This window comes from Tamandua tetradactyla, chromosome 12, assembly GCF_023851605.1.
Source record: "Tamandua tetradactyla isolate mTamTet1 chromosome 12, mTamTet1.pri, whole genome shotgun sequence".
Taxonomy (NCBI): Eukaryota; Metazoa; Chordata; class Mammalia; order Pilosa; family Myrmecophagidae; genus Tamandua; species Tamandua tetradactyla.
This window is the reverse complement of record NC_135338.1, coordinates 61804487-61822638: the sequence shown is the minus strand read 5'-3', so window position 1 is coordinate 61822638 and position 18152 is coordinate 61804487. Positions and strand designations below refer to the sequence as shown.

The 18152-nt window shown below is 44.9% G+C and overlaps 1 protein-coding gene across 5 annotated transcripts in view; it reads right to left on the bottom strand.

Annotated features, from left to right (window-relative positions):
- The window catches only part of WDR25 (WD repeat domain 25), a 199432-nt gene that overhangs the window by 55067 nt on the left and 126213 nt on the right, over positions 1-18152 (bottom strand). For all 5 annotated transcript variants that reach the window (XM_077123541.1, XM_077123542.1, XM_077123545.1 and 2 more), the window contains one exon: positions 16573-16720. In XM_077123541.1, the coding sequence (XP_076979656.1) occupies positions 16573-16720 (148 nt within the window). The remainder of the gene's footprint in view (positions 1-16572; positions 16721-18152) is intronic.

Sequence of the window (18152 nt, the reverse complement as noted above, 5' to 3'; positions counted from 1 at the left end):
TTAACTGATGAATGAAGTGCTGCAGAGCATGGCAGATGGTGGTGATAAGTGACAGAGTGTCACAATGGCCAAGCCATGGAATGCATAGGATGGTGTGGACCATTGGGAGTCTAGCTGGCTCGACAAGACTCAAGGCATCCTTGTGCTTACATAACAGATATAAAACAGTCATAAAGCCCTTCTGTGTGTGTGTGTATTATATATACAGGATGAAAAGATCCTTTCTAGCATTATGATCTTTCTTTCTAACTCTTTTCAATGTTCATACATTTGTTTTTAGCTTTTGTATTTTTACAAACACACCTGCCTCACCTACCGTTATGATCTTTAAAGGGAAGCTACGTAAACTTCAGAAGCATCAACTGCTTGGAACACATCTTCTGCCAGGTGAAGGATGTGGGGTCTAAGCCCGGGTCTGCTGGGCTCCAAAGCAGAGCATGTGCCCCTCGGGGCTGGGCCATCATGCTTCCTGTCCCCCCACCCACCTATGCAGTTCACAGTGCTTCCCACAAGCCCACCAATGAAAAACATAAAATCTGAGGTGTCAAAAAATGACTCAGGGCCAAGAGGAGGTCCTCCGCTGGACTGAGGTAGCAAGGATCTTAGGGACACAAGAAGCTGGTAACCAAGGAGGAGAGCCATGCAACACCAAGATCTCAAGCATCACTTCCTCCTACAGGCACCTGGGAAGCAGTGTTTGCTTACTTAGTTCAGAAAGCACTTTCTAAAGTTTGCCCAACTTTGTGTTCTGTGACCCTACACACACACATTAGGTGCTGAAGCAACTTGCCAGGCAAAGAAATGAAAGTCATCTGTCAGCATTTTTAAGGTTAGAGGATTCATCTGAGCTCCAACAGTTCCCATATCTGTGGTCCCCAAACCATGTGGTCTGACGGCACATCAATGGAAAACATATCACTAACATATGTAAATTAGTTATAAATTATATAATGTAGTACTGTTCTAATATATTATGAATGCCAAAATAAATACCAAAAATAGAACAGTTTAAAGGATAAGGATAAGATAACCAATATTTTAACATATATTTTTAAATGTTTTTAAGCATATCAACAAACCTCTGAAATCATTAAAAAATAGTGTGCTTTCTTAATATAATTTATGTGGACAGTTTAATTGAACACCATAAGTACATGGAACCTTAAGTAGGGCATGAGATTTTGTAGGTTTGTCCAGAGTGATGTACCGATAAATCCTAGAGTGATTTGAATAGTGAATTAAAAAGTATCTGCAAAGTCCCCTCAGGGGATTGGCGAGAAAGGGGGAAAATTCAACTTCCCCATGTGGAGAATTCCTGATATCCTCATGAGCAGTGGGGACAATCAAAGCAGTTGAGCCGAGCCCTCAATCTTGGGGTTTGTTCATATGAAACTTATCCCCACAAAGGATAGGCTCAACCTACTTAAAATTAGGCCTAAGAGTCACCCCCAGAAAAACTCTTTTGTTGCTCAGATGTGGCCTCTCTCTATCAGCCAACATGACAAGCAAACTCACTGCCTTCCCCTACTCTATGTGGAACATGACTCCCAGGGGTGTAAACCTTTCTGGGACAGAAACTCTAGAATGAGCTGGGACTCAGCATCAAGGGATTGAGAAAAACTTCTAGACAAAAAGGGGGAAGACAAATGAGACAAAATCACTGGTTGAGAGATTTCAAACAGAGTCTAGAGGTTATCCTGGAGGTTATTCTTATTTATCATATAGATATCACCTTTTCAGTTAAGGTATATTGGAGAGGATAGAGGGAAGTGCCTGAAAATGTAGAGCTGTGTTCCAGTAGCCATTGTTTCTTGAAGATGACAGTATAATGATATAGCTTTCGCAATGTGGCTGTGTGATTGTAAAAACCTTGTGTCTGATGTTCCTTTTATCTACGGTACAGACAGATGAATAAAACATATGGGTTAAAAATAAATAAATAATAGGGGGAACAAATATTAAAATAAATTTAGTAGATTGAAATGAAAGGGAGTGGTAAGGGGTATAGAAAAAAATAGGAGAAACAAAAGCTAAAATATATTGTGTAGATGGAAATACTAGCAGTCAATGAAAGGGATGGGTAAGGGGTATGGTATGTACAAGTTTTTTCTCTTTTTTCTCTTTTTTTCCTGAATTGATGCAAATGTTCTAAGAAATTATCATGGTGACGAATGTACAATTATGGATGATATTGTGAGTTACTGATTCTATACCAAAAATGGAAAGATCATATGGTAACAATGTTCGTGTTTGTATGTTATGTTTTTTAAAAATTTAAAAACTAAACAAAGAGCATGCTACAATATTTTTAGTGAGAGCAATAGGATTGAACACACTATAACGTTCTTTTGTGTTTTTTTTTCAACTAGATCTTAGATGCACTGAAGACAGAAAATTGCACAGCTTTCAGAGTCCTTGTATATGACTCTAATACTTAGTGGTGCTATGACTTTGTGTAAGGGGCTTAAAAGTGAGTTTCCTCTTTTCTTCTCTTATTTACTTTTACAAACACTCCCCCTTCTTCCCTTCCTCCATACCGCTATCACCTCTAATCTATTTTCTATCTCTGTGAATTTGCTATTTCTTGTCATCTCTTATAAATGGTATCACACAATATTTGTCCTTATGTGTCTTACTTATTTCACTGAGCATAATATCTTCAAGGTTCTTCCATGTTGCAGCATGTCTCAAAACTTTATTCTTGGCAGTGCAATGGTGGCTCAGTGGCAGAATTCTTGCCTGCCACGCCAGAGATCCAGGTTCAATTCCCAGAGCCTGACCATGCCAAAAAAACCAACTTTCTTATGGCTGAAAAATACGCCATTGAATGTATGTACCCAGTTTTATTTATTAATTTGTTGATGGACACCTGGGTCATTTCCATCTTTCAGCTACTGTTGCTATCTAGAAATAAAAACCTAAAATTGTGGAATTTTAACCCATACCAAAGTCTGAAATCTGTTTTATAACTAATTGTTGCAATGCACTTTGAAATTTACTGCTTTCATGCACATGTTATTTAAAGAGAAGGAGGAGTATAAAAGAGAAGAAAAGATTTAACAAATGATTATGACTGCTGAATCCTATTGATATTTCTGTTGGTCTCCAGTGTCTTGTAGCAGCTTGAAGAAAAAATGAAAAATTGTGGAACTGTAACCCAAACCAAACTTTAAAATCTGTTCCATAACCACTTGCTAAAATGTACTTGGAAATGTATTACTTTTTTGTATATATGCTATATTTCACAATTTAAAAGACGTTAAAAAATAATGCTGCTATAAACACTGGTGTATAAGCACCTATTTGAGACCTTGATTTTCACAGTAGAATTGCCTGGTCTTATGGTAATTCTATGTGTAACTTTTTGAGGACCACCATTTTGCTTTCCACAGTGCCTAACCATTTTACATTCCCACCAATAAGGCACTGGAGCTCCAATTTCTCTGCATTCCTCTAACATCTGTGACTTTATGTTTTTTTTTTTAATAGTAGGCATCTTTGTGGGTATGAAATGATTTCACTGTAGTTTTGATTTGCATTTCCCTAATGGCTAATGATGTTCAGTATCCTTCCACAGGCTTATTGACTATTTGTATATCTTCTTTGGAGAAATGTCTGCTCAAGTCTTTTGCGCATTTTTTAATTGAATTGTCTTTTTGTTGTTGCAGTGTAAGAGTTCTTTATATATTCTGAATATTAAGCCCTTGTCCAATATATGGCTTGAAACTATTTTCTCCCATTCAGTAGGTTATCTTTTCACTTTCTCAATAATTTCTTCTGATGCACAAAACTTTTAAATTTTGATGAAAGTAAATGTAGCTATCCTTTGTCTTGTTGCTCACACTTTTGGGGTCATATCTAAGAAACCACTGACAACTCCCAGGCTGTGAAGATTTGATCCTATGTTATCTTCTAAGAGTTTTAGCTTTTATATTTGGGTCCTTGATCCACTTTGAGTTGAAATTTGTATATGGTGTGAGATAGGGGTCTAAATTCATTCTTTTGCATGTAGATATCTGATTTTTCCAGCAGGATTTGTTGAAGAGAACATTCTTTCCCACAGTGCATGTGCTTAGCACCCTTGTTGAAAATTGTCTGGCCATAGATAAATGGGTCTATTTCTGAATTTTAAGTCTGTTCCATTGGTCTATTTGGCTATCTTTATGCCAGTACCACACTTTTGTTTTTGTTTTTGGCATGGGCAGCCTAGTACCACAGTTTTTATTACTGCAGCTTTGTAATTTAATTTGAAACCGGGAAGTCTAAGTTCTCCAACTTTATTCTTCTTTTTCAAAATTGTTTTGGCTATTCAGAGCTCCTTGCAGTTCCATATGAATTTGAGGATTAATTTTTCCATTTCCACAAAAAAATGTTTTGACAAGGACTGCACTGAATTTATATATTGCTTTGGGAAATACTGCCATCTTAACAATACTAACTCTTCCAATCCATGAATGTGGAATGTCTTGTCATTTATTTAGGTAGTCTTTATTTCTTTTAGCAGCGCTTTGTAGTTCTCAAGTCTTTTATATCCTTGGTTAAATTTACTCATAGACATTTTATTTTTTTAGATGCTACTGAAAATGGAATTATTTTCTTAATTAGCCTTTACAGCTGGCTCATTGCTGATGTATCTTTCTTCTTTCTCCTTCTTCTTTTAATGTAGAGAATTTTTTGATTCAGTGATTTGAAAGTCTGGTTCTAGGTTCTGATTATCACCGAACTACTGTCAGAGCTGGCCAAGGTTCCTTACAGAGTTACATGGATCCAAACAGGAGATGTTCACCACTGGCAACGTGGGAGACATTTCCCACTTCCATTCACCAATAATGCAAAGGATTTGGTGGAAATATTGCTAGTACACCTTCATTTCTGTGTATGTCAAAAATGGCTCTTGCAACTAATGAGAAAGTACTGTACTTTCATATCTTTAACATACTGACTCAAAATCCATTAGGATTTTCATTTAAAAGACTTTTAAACAGATTAGAAAACTTCTGTTCACATATTAAGGGCACAGATAGTAAAGTTTTTAATAGGTGACGTATTGTTTTGGGCAACAAAAATCATATAACGATGGAAACAATAACACATTTTCAGAATGTTCTCTCCATAGTACAAATTTCTTGAAAAGCAGTTATTTTCTTATTCTTTGCTAAACATGGGATGTCTTTACCTTAGTGGGATGACTATGTTGCTTTTAAAATACATATCTTCTACAGGTCTATGATTGATGCATGTTTACCATCAGAGAAAATTCTGGAAATATTCGACTTATAGTAAATAATAGGTTCTATAACTCTTTAAGTGCAACAAGCCCCTTATTTACTACAAGGCACAGAGCATATGGAAGAAAATAATTTTGCAGGCATCCTAATTTATTACAAATTTTTTTAAGAGCTGACAACTTCAGGTCATGTTGTCCATAATGGTGAGAGGATTGTAAGGACCTAAGTGCTCAACCAGAAGGGAACAGTTAAGTCAAGTTGGTTCTTCATTTAAAACCAGAACCACAAATAGTGGCAATAGGGACAAAGCCTGCCATTCTTTAATTATATGAGTGTTAAGAGTGGGAAGAGATTCATCAAGATGAAATGAGTTGTTCTAGGAAGTAGGTTTACTTTCTAAATTATACTAATTTTTATTTTTCTAATAAATAAAGAGTTTTTTTTTAATCCTCAGGGAAATGAGCAGAACTGGGATGTCCCTGCTCTCACACCCCTCCCAAGAGTGAAGCAGAGAAACAACGCTCCCAAGTAAACCAAAACTAGCTTCTTAGTGAATTCACCTACATGGAAATCTGGTGTTTTTCTAGCTTGCTTTACTTTTCCAGCTTGCTTTACTTTTCCTTTCCTGAAACTCATCTAGAACCTAGGCTCTTCCTCCCCATTAAAGCTGGAAAGATGGTGATCAGAAACTGACAATGATGCAAACCGTCCCACCCAGAGAAAACTGAGCAAGGGAGCTGCAGGCCCTATTAACACCCCTGGGCCTGCCTCTGCGTGCTCGCTTCAGCTAAGGGGCTGGGTGTTCACCTAGAGGCTGAGGGCAGGGACCACCATCACAGCCCCCAAGGGAAAGAAGCACAAAACTGCCACAGCTCCCACCCCACCGAGACAGGCCAGGAGGGCCAGAAGTATATTTCACAGCTGAGAACGTCTGTGGCCAGCTTCTTGCTCTCTTGGAATTCACTGCCAATCTTTGGGACCAATAGGAAGACAAAGCGTATCTGCCTGGAGAAAATTTTTCCTTGTTTCTTGGACTATAGCACATAACAATAGGCTTAATTTCAGAAATGGCAGGGAATGATCCATATGTCTTTTCAAAAAGTGCAGTTGTACAGTCTTGCCAACAATGGGGGGAAAAGATGGGGGAAAAAAGTGAAAGTTGACTTGCTAGCTGACGATAATTGTACTTTTTCTTCTTAAGAAAAAACAAAAAGATGTATTTCTGAATATGTTATTCTTCCTCATCCCCCAAAAGAGACTGAGGAAGAATCTGTCTTTTAAGGACAGTCGCACCTCAGGGATATTGCAGGTTCAGTTCCAGACCACCGCAATAAATAAATATCACAATAAAATGAGTCACACAAATTTTTTGCCTTCCCAGCATATACCAAAACTTATGTTTATACTATACTGTAGTCTATTAAGTGTGCAAAAGCACACAATGTACATACATTAATCAAAATGTGTACAAAGACACAAAGTGAGCAACGCTTTTGGGAAAATGGCGCTGACAGACTCGCTCAATGCAGGGTTGCCACAAACCTTCAATTTGTAAAAAATGCAATATTGGGGTGCATGGGTGGTTCAGTGGTAGAATTCTTGCATACCATGCAGGAGACCCAGGTTCGATTTCTGACTCATACAGCCTCCCTGCCCCACCCCCCCAAAAATGCTGTATCTACAAAGCGCAGTAAAGCAAAGCACAATAAAAGTATGCCTGTACTAAAATTTCCCATTTTGAAGGCAAGATATAGTTGGCATAGTGTTCCTATTTTGATTTATAACAACTAGTCTTTTACTATTTTTCATTGGTAAAAGGGTCCAAAATTAAAAGATTTTTAAAATGGTTACTAAGTACCTAATGAAAAAGAGAAATTCTGCTAGGTAAAGAGGCCTAGAACAGGATCTTGGCTCAGGGTCACACCTGTCATCACCCCTCACGACGTCCGAGGTGGGAGGCAGTGGAGCTAAAGGTTACAAGCCACGCAGATCTGACTCCGAACCAGCTCGGCCACTTCCAGTGGAGGGACCTTGAGCAGGTCCCTTTCCTGCTGCATCTCCTGCCTCTTAAGTAAATGTAAGGCTGCCGTGAGAGCTAAGTGCAACGTGATAGTCCAGGCGATCAACATAGGAACAGCCATTATACACAGAAAAATAACCCCCCAAATTAGTGCATTCAGCCTTGGGTAAATTAAAAGCTGAAACCAGGGATACAAGTTTTTGAGAGCAGGAATCTCAAGAGATGAGTTTTGAGTGTCTGTAATGAGCCTTTGAAAAAACAATGTGCTGGACTGGCCTTTACAATTTGTTAAAACAGGTATGGATAAAGGCTGGAAAATATGTATCAGGAGAGTATCTTGAACATGAATATCAGCCACATTGGAGGTGAAGGTCTTTTCTCATCAGATTTGTTCTTATTCTGTGCCTTTTCATAAATCAAGTAGCTTGTTTATCAGCTACTGTCCTGGGAGATGCTACTCTAAGCACAGCAGTTGATTGTTATAAACCTTTAACCTTGAGATATCATACTTGATTATCCATTTGTTATAGAAAATTCTATGTATTTACCGCATGTTTATTATAAGAAATCGAATTTTGAAATGTTTAATCCACTAACCCTGACTTTATTGATCCTGCTATAATGAACTCAACCAATATAAAAATTGTTCATATCCTCTTGGAGTTCAGAAAAAACACCTCTATAGAGGTCCTTGAATCAGTAACATTACATATAAAACAAACTGTCATTAAAGCAAAAACATTTTTAGAACATCTATGCAGAAACTCAATTTGTTCTCTTGACGCTACTAGATAGGTAATTCCTCAGAACTGTGGCCTCTTTCTTTCTCAGGTGAAAACACTAAGCCCCTCTCTCCCCACCGTGGTGAAAATCTGCCTGGGGCAGCACTGCCTGTCTGCCATAACGCCTACCCTCACGGACCCAATTGTTATGTGGGGCTCCAGGTTTCAGAGGGTCCTCCTTCTCCTCTCAGCATGGCCAAGTTGTTGGCCTGTAAGAGGAATCTGATACAGGTCAAATGAAACCAGAAGTGTGAGTGCCTGAAAAAGAAGAGAAGTTCATGCCCTTTCCTGCAGGGAGCAATGCCGATGCTTATGCCAAATAACTCACAGTCCAGGGAGTAGAGACTGACATTTATGGTCTGGGCCTGGGGGGCTTGCCCACGTCCACTGCACCCTTTGCTGGTAAGTGTGACCTGCTCATTTCACAGCTGGGGAAATGGAGGCTCAGCAAGGTAATGGCACACATCCAGCGTCACCAGGTTGGCCAGCCTGGGGTTGAGGCTGCACCCTCCCTTGCACACTTGCCAGTTAATCATGACCTTTCCCTCTCCTTAGCAATGTGTTTGCATTCATGGACTCACACACATATAGGGGAAATGTTGACAAGGGAGAGCACCTGCAGTTGGTGCCTGGTGACTGAGCTTGTGTTCCAGGCAGGAGGCCCATGACTCATTGCACTAAAATCAATATCGTTACACTCGCCCTCTGGGAGTTAGTCAGCCAGCTGCAAATTGAACCATCCCGACTCAAAGCTCATATGAAAAGGAGCTTATTAACTCTCCAAACAAATCTGAGGATAAGAAACAGGGCCCATCTTGGCAAGATGGGCAGAGCCCTGGAAAGGGCTTTGAGTGTCCGCTGGGAGCCCAGGGACATGGGACCACCCAGCAGTCCTCACAAGCAAAATCAGAATAACAAAACATACCTTTGAAGGTTGTTGGGAGAATTGGAAATAATGTAGGTAAGCCAGCCCTAGAAGACCAATAGAGCCCAAGAGCAGGGGCTGTAGCCACAGGCCCAGGGGTTCCAGAAGGAACTGGCATTATTGTAATAATTTCTTCCATACTATGTTCGCTACTGCTTTTAATTATTCAGGCAATACAAGAGACTACCTGGAAATGAATCCCCCACTCTGCTTGCCCCTGGGGGATGCACACATCGTGAACAGGGGAGGCGGGCAGAGGGGCTGGCAGAGACTACTGGTAGTGAAGCAGGGGCAGGACAAAGAGGAACTCCAAAACCACGCACATCACTCGCCCTGGGAAGGAAGACCAGGGGCTGCAGGACTTGTCACTGTGCACACAGGTTTACTTTTAAAATTTCAAGCCATGTGAATATATTACATACTAAAAAAATTTTTTTTTAATTTTAAAAACCCTCACCATGTTTGTGTTTCTTGTAATTTTTTTTAATCAATAAAAAATAAAAAAAAAAAACCAAACAGCTTTCTTCCTAAGAGGAAGACAATCTAAGAATTACCTATAGCTAAGTTAAAATTCATAAAAATTTTTAGCCAAAATATCCACCTTCCTCCTCCACTGCCCCCTAGGAGTAATACATTACCAAATTACCAAAACCAGTCAAAGGGAAATAAAAATAAAAAAATAAAAAAAAAACCCTCACCACCCATGGAATTTTCTCCACGGTTTGGGTTCTTCCTCCCCCCAGAAGAACAAGTAGGAGGGCAGAAGGGAAGAAGGCTACATAGGGTGGCTGGCAATGTTCCTGCTAACATCAAGGTCTAGGGATTTAATGATGGTCAGACCACAGAAAGTTAAGCTTTGGAATTAGGATTTCCAATGATTTGGGTTGACATCACTACACATTTTCCTCATTATATTTTTTGTGTGTTTTCTGAAGTTTTCTCACTAGCGTGCGCACACACACACATACACACACACACTTTTAATATTCCCCTTGTATAAGTGCTTTAGTGAGTTTTTCAAGGTGATTTCTGCATGAGGCATGGTAGGTGCAGCCCAAAAGGGCACATAAGGAAGAAACCTCTGCCCAGATCCGGAGCCTGACTTTTCCACTCACCATCCAGGGACCTCAGATAAGAGCCTCTCTATGCGCAGGTTGCCACATCTGAAAAATTAGAGCACCCAGAGCACCTACTCCCAGAGAGCAGTGAGAGGACAGAAGCCAGGGATCCAAGAGAACAGTAGCCTAGCCTGGCCCTCTGTACAGGCTCAGGGAATGCAGCCTCTCTTTTTGTTGGAGGTGCCACTGCACTTAGAAATAGCCATTGGTTAAGACATGCAGGTATACGTGTGACATGCATTTAGGAAGCTTAAATACCTTTAAAAATCAATCTGCTGTTTCTAAATAACCCAGGGAAGGAAGGAGAGCAGGTGGGGTTATGGGGAAACCAGTTTGGCCAAGCGTTGTTAATTGTGGCTGCTGGGTGATGGTTTTAGGGGATTCATCATACTAGTTTTTCTTTTTATTGTGTGTTTTGAATTTTCCAAATTTCAAAAAACAAAAGTTCTCAAGTGGGAAATGAGGTGTGTCTCATCAGCTTACTTCTGAGTTGGTTTTCTGGAACTCAAAACTCCCCTTCCCAGCAAACCTGCCAAAAACCATGTGTAGGCTCCAGGGTCCATCAATAAAGTTTGCCTTCACGAAGAAGGGAACCAAATTTCAATATGATTGCAAACACACACACACTGAAAAAACATCAGTTCTGTCACAATGGCAGTAATGAATAATATAATATGGATTTAAAATCATTCTTTATTTATCCAGAGGGCTGGCACGAGCTTAATTAGAGGATGACGACAAGGCAGCTGGAGACATTTGTGGGAACACAGAAAGGACCTTCCAGCACTTTCAGAAGTTTTAGATAAGATAGCAGACAGGGTAGGTTAACAAAGTTGAACAACCTCTGATTTAACATCTAATACTAGGGTGAGTTCCTAACTCAAGTAAGGTTGAAGCAGGAAAGGAAAGCTTTTCAAATAGAAAGGTTGTGCCTGTAACTGGACACAGGTCCAGCTGAAGGAATGTCCAAAAGAGCCTGGGGGGAAGCTGGGCATACACTTCTAGGGAAGAGAGCTAGGGCTGGTAGGGTGTGTAGGGGCAAATGCCCTGGGGGCATTTTGGCATCAGGGAGGGGAGGGGGTCGCCTAGAGTGCCTGTACCCTCAAGAGCTTGAAAGATGTGCCCACCAGCCACAGGCCTGCAAAGGGAGCAGCACTTGCTGCACATGTGCCCTCCAGGTCTCTGCAGGTACCAAAGGATGCCTCACAAGTCTCTCTGAGGCATGCTGGGGACACTTGAGCCATGGAGCTCCAAAGCCTGAGAATGGAGAAGTTAGGCACCTGCAGGCACTTTCTCTAGGGCCAGCGGGAGCCAGCACCACTTCAAAGGCTTATGCCACATAAGAAGCTTCCTTTTCCATAGCCCTGCAAACTCCTGGTAGTTTTAATCTGGTCACCTTTTACCCATCTTATACCAAATGTTCTAAAATCGCCAGGGGTGATGCTTGCCCTGCTAAAGTAGTGGCTGTCAACAGCTGGAGAAACATCTTCAGCTGGCCCCTTATGCAGAGGATGGGTTAAGATGGGTGCAAGGTGCCCCTCCCCCCAGACCCACATCATCCCGTGCAGTCACCTGTGGGTGACTGCAAATGCCAGTGAAGCTGGCTCACCAGGAGTTGGGCTATGCAAGCCAGAGCCTGGATCATAAAACACCCTGAGCCTCAGGTTCAAGGTGAGTGAAACGAGGATAAAAATGCTCCCCGCACAGGCTATTGTGGAGACTATATAACATATGCAAAGCATCTCGCATGCATTCATTCATTCTCCCTGAACATATGTTCAGGACCTGGCCACAGCAAGGACACAGTCAATGTGCCATGCCACTTTTCCTGGTAGTATTCTAGTGACAGAGTTCCCAAGCATGATGATAAAATGAAGTAGGCACCTCCTGGAAAACAAGGGGCATGGTCATTTATGGGTCTAGTCCCCAATGGTCACTTGTTTCCATATACCTTGGCCTCTACCAAAAAGCACAAGGACGGGCAGAGGAGGGAGAGGGCAGCCAGGCTGTAGGTGAAGAGGGCCATTGATATCCCCAGCAGTAAATGCCTGGAGCTAAAGAGGGAGGGCAGGGTGAAGGCAGGACTGGGGAGGTAGGCATGCCTACCCAAAGCAGAGGGCCTAAGCTGCTGGTACCCAGAAGGAAGCTGCCACCCTATTAGTAGGCAATGCGGCTGTGGAGAAACACAATCAGGAGCAGAGTAGGGGCTGGGAGAAGCCCTGCTGGCCCAGCCCCTCACAGGCTGTTCCTAGTCCCACACCTGGGATAGGGTCATACTAGTAAGAGGGTGAGGGGTCATTGGAGGCTCTGGGAACTCACCCACCACAGCCCCCTGTTGGGGGAAGTAGCCCAGCAACTAGGGCTCTGTGAACAATTCAACAGGGACAAAGTCATCATTTCTACCACCTGAAGGTCCTCTGGGGCAGTGGAGAAAGGCAGGGGCGACCTGGGAGAGGGTCTTCCGTGTGACAGGCCCTCCACAAGGTGCCTCTGCAGCCTTTTCTCAGCTATTCAACTCCACAACCCCACCCAGCAGGCATCACTCTCCCTGCTCACAAAAGCAGAGATGGGAAGGAATTCATCCAGCGAGAGCAGGTGGAAGAGGCTGCATGTGCACCTGCCCATCTGTGTTCCTTCTATCACACTGTGCTGCCTCCAGCAGCTCTAGGAGCTCAGGCCAGTGGGTATCTCTCGGATGCCTTGCACAGGCTGGGTACACATCAGGAAAGCTGGCCTATGGTAGATGAGAGAAGACAGGGTGCCCTGCCCAGGCAGGGCCCAAGGATCCAGGAGAGCCCCTTTGCAAACAACAAATGCAAAGCGTGGGGGCTCCCCATCCCTCCACAGTGAAGATTCAGTGGGGACTACTGCCTTATGAAGATCAGAATCTGTGAGAAGACAACCAGCGGCACTTAGAACTGCACAACTCTCCAGGGGCCTCTGAGAGGAGTAATCAGGCACGCAGGGGGACTCAAAGCCAGTGATGGTGAGACAGAGGTCAGACAGTGTTCCCTGAGGCTGCCTTAGGCTAACACCCCATGACATTTTGTTAGGAAGATTACAGCTGGAACAAGAGCACCAAAAATAATTAATCTATGAGCAGATTTTATTTAAGTGTTGATTCATGGTCGCTCTATAAGCCAACAGCCCGTCAGAACTATAAATTAACAAGACAAAATGTTGTTGGCCCTCCATATTTCAGGCCTGGTATTGACATTTTAGAATCCACAGATTTTTAACTGTATTGATTAAGGACACCAGGATAAATGGCCTTGGCGCCAAATCCCCATTAACGACACGAGGCACCAAGTGACTAATTCCCAGAGTGCTGCGGCAAAAACGCCCGCGTTGCCTTCTCCTGGCAGGCAGCTCTAATTTGATTGAAATGAAAAAGCCAAATCACCAAGGGCAGAAAAAGGCAGATCAAGTAAAAAGGGAGATCAGATTGGGAGAAGGGAACAAAGCAAACCAGGACAAAAGCCCCGGGGGCTGTACAAGCCCACCCTGATCAGGGCCAAAAAGAGCGCCCAGCAAACCCAGGACTTGGGACTCAGAGGGAGCCCCACTTCTCTGGGGCAGAATGTGCAGAGATGAGGGAGACTCAGGGTCACAGGGACCAGCAAGCATCAACCTTGGCTTGTCTCATCCATGCACACACTAAGCAGTTACTCCAAGCCCGCCCTGGCCAGATGGTGGAGACACAGAGACCACCAGCACAGGTCATTTTCAAGGAGCTCGTGCACCAGCCCAGGAAGCAGAACTGGAAACCCACAACCATCCTCAGCAGGACAGGATGGGTTGCATCAAGGTGAGGTCCAAACCCCTCAATCATACTCTCCCAGGGTCAAAGGAGATCCAAGGGCTCCACTAGAGCACTCCCCCATGACTAGGTCCTATACAGAAGGGGCACCCAAAAAATAACTGCTTAAACAGGTGACTCAGTGGTGAACACCATCCCACAGAGACTTCCTGATTGGATGGCAGTCCTGGGGGCACCTGCCCAATAAACCTGCCACTGGAGTCCAAGGTCAAGCTGCCCTCCAGGGATGCCACCACCACCTGGGCGAGGCTTTCCGCCTCCCTGGCTCCAGTCTGCCACCTGGTACCCACCAGTCTGCCATGCTTTCTCTTCCTGCTACCAGTTTCCCCTAACTCCAGGACATCTCTCTACCTTCTCTCCTGCTTCAAATGCTGCACGGCCCCCTACTGCCACCTGCTGCAGCAGTCCCTAACTTGTCATGCAGGAGCGCCCTCCCTGAGTATCTAAAAATTTCAGATGCACCTGCATTACACACACAATAGCATCTGTCGATAGCGACAAAGGGCCACTATGAATCCGTTAATGTCATCCAATGAGTGTGTATTTGGTTAACCTGACAGATCATCACCCATCTGAAAACTGGAGGCAGGAGAGGAAAGAGGCATGGCTCCTTCACTCTGTGCTCACCTGGGAACAGTGACTGGGCAACCTGAGACCTGATGGCCAGGAACTGCATGAAGCTCAGGTTCTCCTTCCTAGCCTCTTCCACCCCCTCTCCCCCAATTCCCATCACCCCTCATTGCACACTACAATCCCAGCCTACTGTGGTTTCTATCTAACACCATGTGGTGTCGCGTTCTTGTGGCAACCTGTTCATGTGATTCTATCTGCCGAGGACCCACCCTACCACCAACCATGCCTCCTGCACCCTGATTCTCTGCCCTCCTAATTCCTGGCTCAGCGCAGGTTTCAGTTCTTCCAGGGATTCCTCCTTGACTACCCAGCCTGGATACTCTCACAGTCCTTGTACCTTGCTCCATCACTGCCACTGCATCTGCATGTCATCTCCCTCAACAGGCACGAGCATCTCCAAGGTGGACACTAGGTCTTGATCACCCCTATGCCCCAATAACAAGCACAGTTTGTCAAACCAGCAGAAAACAGAGACTGGGGTCAGACAACAGGCTGGTATGAATCCTGACTCTGCCACTCACTGGACCATGCCTCTGAGCCAGTGTGCAAAATGGGGACACTGAGAGCACCTACCACAGGGGCTGAATGGGGCCTAAATGAGACACCAAAGGCCTGGCACTTCAGAGGGTGCTAGGTTATCAGCAACTGCTGCCAATCATCACTGTCCACAAATTCCACCCTGCTCCTTGAGCCCAGGTTCCCATATCTGCCCTGCAGACCTCACCAGGAAAGAGAAGCTTAGCCAGACCACAGAGGGTCGGGGAACTGCCTCAGGAGAAGAAAACCTCTGTACCCTCAACACTGGGGAAAGAGTACTGCTGTGCAGTCACGTAGATCTGGCCCTGAATCTCCATGGGGCCACACACAGCTACAAACCCACGCACAGCGAATGACTTTGCCCCACTGAGCCTTGGTCTCATCATCTGCAAGACAGGATGTGGTTGCTGTTGGCAGGCTGCCACAAGGACTGATGTGCCATGTATAGAGCTTGTGGCAGGGCTGGGCACCCACAGGGTCCCCAAGGCCAGCAACTGCTGATACAGCCACCAATCAGGTCACTGTCACTACTGAGAAGGCCTGGGGCTCAGTAAAAGGGGTTGCAAGGGCCAGATAGAGGGGAGAACCCTTGAGGTAGGAGATAAACCCCACTGTAATCGCAGATCACCCTTGGCATTTTCCCCCGGGCCTCCTTGGGCCTGCTGGGGACCCTGGAAGAGGAGTTGGCCTGAGGGCTCCAGAGAAACCTGGGAGCAGGTGTGACTCTGGCCTCTCCTCCTGCCCCCAGGTGTCTGCCACTTGGTGATAGAGCTCAGAAGAAAAGTGACAAAGGAGGAGGCCCAGGGACAGGGAGCCAGTGGCTCAAGGTTTGACTCCTGCCCCCAGCTCTCCCCACCTCTGAGCCACAGCAGGAACATGCCATCAGCTGGGGCTGAGTCACTGCACTGGTGGCGCCCACTGCCTAGGAATGCTCGGTGAGAAAGATCCCACACCTGACTTCTCTCTCCTTCTTGCCCTGCTTGCCAAGAGTCCCCTAAGGAGCTCCTCAGCATGAATCCACCTCACCCATAGGCCTTTTCAGCGTGGGCATTAAAGCAGAACTCATTTGAAGACTTTCCTTATGAACTGAAATCATTCCCTTCAGCCTTTCAATGATAATGATTGACAGGAATTCTAAACTGATTCTAACCAAAGAATGCTGTGATAAAGTTAAATCCATTTCATTAGAAATGACATATCAAACGTTGATTTAAAAGCTCCCTCTTTATCCAGCCCCACATCTTGGGGCTGAGACAACCCTAGGGCTCTGTTCCTTGGACTGCTGATGGAGGTCCCCAGCAGAGCCTCTGTAGCGAGGCAGGTTCCAAGGGACAAACCGAGCGTAAGCCTACTCATCCCAAGGCCCATCTCCCACCTCCCTAGAAGCACATGGCACCCAAGGACAAGTGACAGTGGTTATGGATCCCCCAGAGAGCCAGCCCCATGATAAAGCTGAGGGGCTGTCAGCTCCAGAGAGGTGCCTTGGAATAACAAAAAAGAAAAACATACCTGTTTCGAGGTCTGTTAAGTATACGGCAAAGTCAAAGCCACCACTGAGAATCCGCCGGCCGCAGGGAGACCATCGGGCAGCTCGCACTGCCTCCTTGTGCAGGGAATAGGTCTGCAAGCAGGCCCCCGTGTCCACGGCGTTCCACACCTACAAGGCAAACACAGACAGACAGGCTGAGCATCACACAGGCACCTTGTTTTCTGGGGAAAACAGCCTCCTAATGGAGTCAGACTCCTATTAATCTGCAGTCAGAAAGATATATAAATGTTAAACCCATCCTCACAGAAATGTAAAGGCTTGAGGCTGGCCAGGTGGGAGCAGCTTTCCCCAAAAATATTTTGGGGTTTCAGGGAGCCCACGAGGATGGAGCATTCCCAGGTTCTACCCACTGACCTGGCCCCTTCCATCAATGCACCATCAGGAAGCCCTGCTCCATCAGCTCTCATGGCTCCATCCCCACCACCGCAGTTCCTCTGCAAAGGGACTTCCCCTGAACCTGTCTGGACACTGACCACAGCCAGGCCATAGTCACAGGTCCTGCCTTTAACTAGAGCTTACCACAACTGTATTTATACCTGAAAAGAGCAAGCATCTGTCTAAGGGGTGAGCTATCCTCTTACCTGAGAAAGAAGGTACCATCCATCACCCTTGTCCTGGCATTCCAAGGAGGAATGAAGCTTATAGAAGAAACCCCTATGTCCACTTAATGACTTCTGAAATACATTTTCGGCCCTAAAGTCTGGAACTGATCATTCAGAGAATCAGTACTATAGGAAATAGGGAGGGAGAGCCCACATGGGTAGTCGGCTGGGGTCAGCTTTTCACCAGGTTACCCAGGACACTCCAGCCAACCACACACCGCCAAAGGTAAGGGCAGTGGGTCTGTCCCAGGGCCTGGCATTGGAAGGTGCATCAGGGGTGCATTCAGAGGTACTTAGCAAGGCTGGACTCCTGCCTTCCCCATTACCATAAGAAAAGGAAGGCAGATGAGAGGACCAGCCAGAACAAGAAGAAAGAGACATGCAGCCAGCATGTGGAGCCAGATACTTTCTGTCCCACAGGTCACAGGTCAGGGCTGAGCTGCTTCTGCTCTCTGGGCCTCAGTTTCCCCAACTGTAAAGCAGGAACAAGCAGAGCATTTGCTCCTAAGTGTGGTAATAAGGCCTGAACGAGGTGCTACCAGCATGGTAGGCACCAAGACGGTGGCTGTGCTTCTTGGGGCTGGCAGAGGGCACATTTAACAGTGAGGATGCCCTGGCCTTGTTTCAACCACATCAGAGAAACCAAGCGCCATTCTCCATAATAAAAGAAAAACCCAGGACTTCCAGTAGAATGGCCGATTAAAGTAGCTCAAGATTAGCCCTGCTCCATGGAAAAGGTAGAGAAGGGGCAGGAGGGTGACTGAGGCAGCAATTTGGGAGTACGGCTGACCTGGGAGAGCCTTCTACACCACATGCGGCAGCCCAGGTTGCAGAGGCCAAGGAACTGAAAGGCAGAAAATTCGAGCCTGGGACAGAGCCGTGGAGCCGGTGGGAGTGCATGGACGGGAACATGGGACTAGGAAGCAAGCCAGACCGCA